Source organism: Lottia gigantea (assembly GCF_000327385.1).
Source record: "Lottia gigantea unplaced genomic scaffold LOTGIsca_8413, whole genome shotgun sequence".
NCBI classification, from domain to species: Eukaryota; Metazoa; Mollusca; class Gastropoda; family Lottiidae; genus Lottia; species Lottia gigantea.
In genome coordinates this window covers 1-1,551 of record NW_008710783.1, presented here as the reverse complement: position 1 = coordinate 1,551, position 1,551 = coordinate 1, and the positions used below count along the sequence as shown (strand labels likewise).

Genomic DNA, 1,551 nt, shown 5'->3' with positions numbered 1-1,551 from the left:
ATATTTCCAAAAATTTAATTTTTTTTTTTTTTTTTTTTTTTTTTTTTTTTTTTTTTTTTTTTCATAATATTATTTCTGAGTATATTTTATTTTAGTTATTCATAATATTATTTCTGAGTATATTTTATTTTAGTTATTCATAATATTATTTCTGAGTATATTTTATTTTAGTTATTCATAATATTATTTCTGAGTATATTTTATTTTAGTTATTCATAATATTATTTCTCAGTATATTTTATTTTAGTTATTCATAATATTATTTCTGAGTAAATTTTATTTTAGTTATTCATAATATTATTTCTGAGTATTTTTTTTTTTTCTAGTTATTTATAATATTATTTCTGAGTATATTTGAAAGACGACGAGATCCTAAAAGATGGAAATGTTTAAATGGAAGACCGGGATTATTAGTGTAAGTTAGTAGTTGAGTTAGCACTAGATGAATAAAATAGAACAATGAAGTTTGCATTCTAAAGTTCGGTAGGCTGATGCGACTATAAGTTGCAAAGCGACATCAGGTGTCCCAATAACAGATAATAGCTCAGATGATAAACCAACCAAAGTAATTACTGCAACAGTGCTCAAATTTAGCAATGAAAAGAGTTCATTGAACACCTGCATCGGCAAAAGACAAATGAAGTTAATGGTTAAGAACAATGTCCCCATACAAGGTTTCATTATCATTTATTCATTGCAGCCCAGTGAATCTATTGGATGGCGATGAAGATAGAATGGCCTACGCTGCTGCTTTTGGTTCAACAGCTACTAATTGTTTGACTTTGATTCAAGGTCAATTTATACCAGAAGATTGTCCTATCTGGTTTAAAAGTAAGTTGAAAAGAAGGAATGCGGCTGATCACGGTTTATGTTATCTATAAAATCACATTGAAAATCCAAATCACTTTGTCATGAGAGCTTTTCTCCAGAAACCAAAATTGTTACCGATACTTTATCGTGAATAACCCCGGATTATTAAGCTTTATACCGGCAATTAAAAAAACTTTCGGAACAAAAGCTACAAATGCCTCTGGAAATTTGGCGTTGAACTCATTCTGCTCAGAAAACGGGTGGAAATTCTAAAAATATCTTAAAATATAAAATGGCATTACACCCGTTTAGTAACATTTCAACTATGTTGTAGTTCCATACGCCATGCTAGCTGTAATAGAAATGGGTATAGATTATTATCCATTGTTTGCCTGTTTATCTAAGAAAACTAGTCTAATAGATTCTGTAATTGGTCTTGTTTACAGTGTACTTTGGTAAGCATATGTTATTCTTTAATGACCTTCTGTGTGCTTCTGATATTACCAACATGTTCACATTCGCAAAGTTTCATCTTCCCTTTTTGAAGTATGATAGTAAAGAATATTTGAAGAGCAATTATATTGTCGTATTTTACAAGGGCTTCAAGTGACGTTCTAAGAATACTTCCTCCAAACCCAAGCCACTTGCCAATGGTCTTCCGTGCCCAAATGGAGCTAGATCTCGAGGAGATACTGTGGCTCAACTAGATGAGTGGGTGGACTTGGTTCAACCAGTCACTAT

At 30.8% G+C, this 1,551-nt stretch overlaps 1 protein-coding gene across 1 annotated transcript; it reads left to right on the top strand.

The window, feature by feature from the left end:
• Positions 1 to 326: 326 nt before the first annotated feature.
• Positions 327 to 1,265, top strand: LOTGIDRAFT_176959 (hypothetical protein; the record flags this gene model as incomplete). The annotated part of the gene is made up of 3 exons (XM_009067656.1): positions 327 to 415; positions 701 to 831; positions 1,145 to 1,265. Coding segments are annotated over 3 exons (341 nt in total), but the record flags the coding sequence as incomplete, so codon positions are not given.
• Between the last annotated feature and the right edge of the window lie 286 nt (positions 1,266 to 1,551).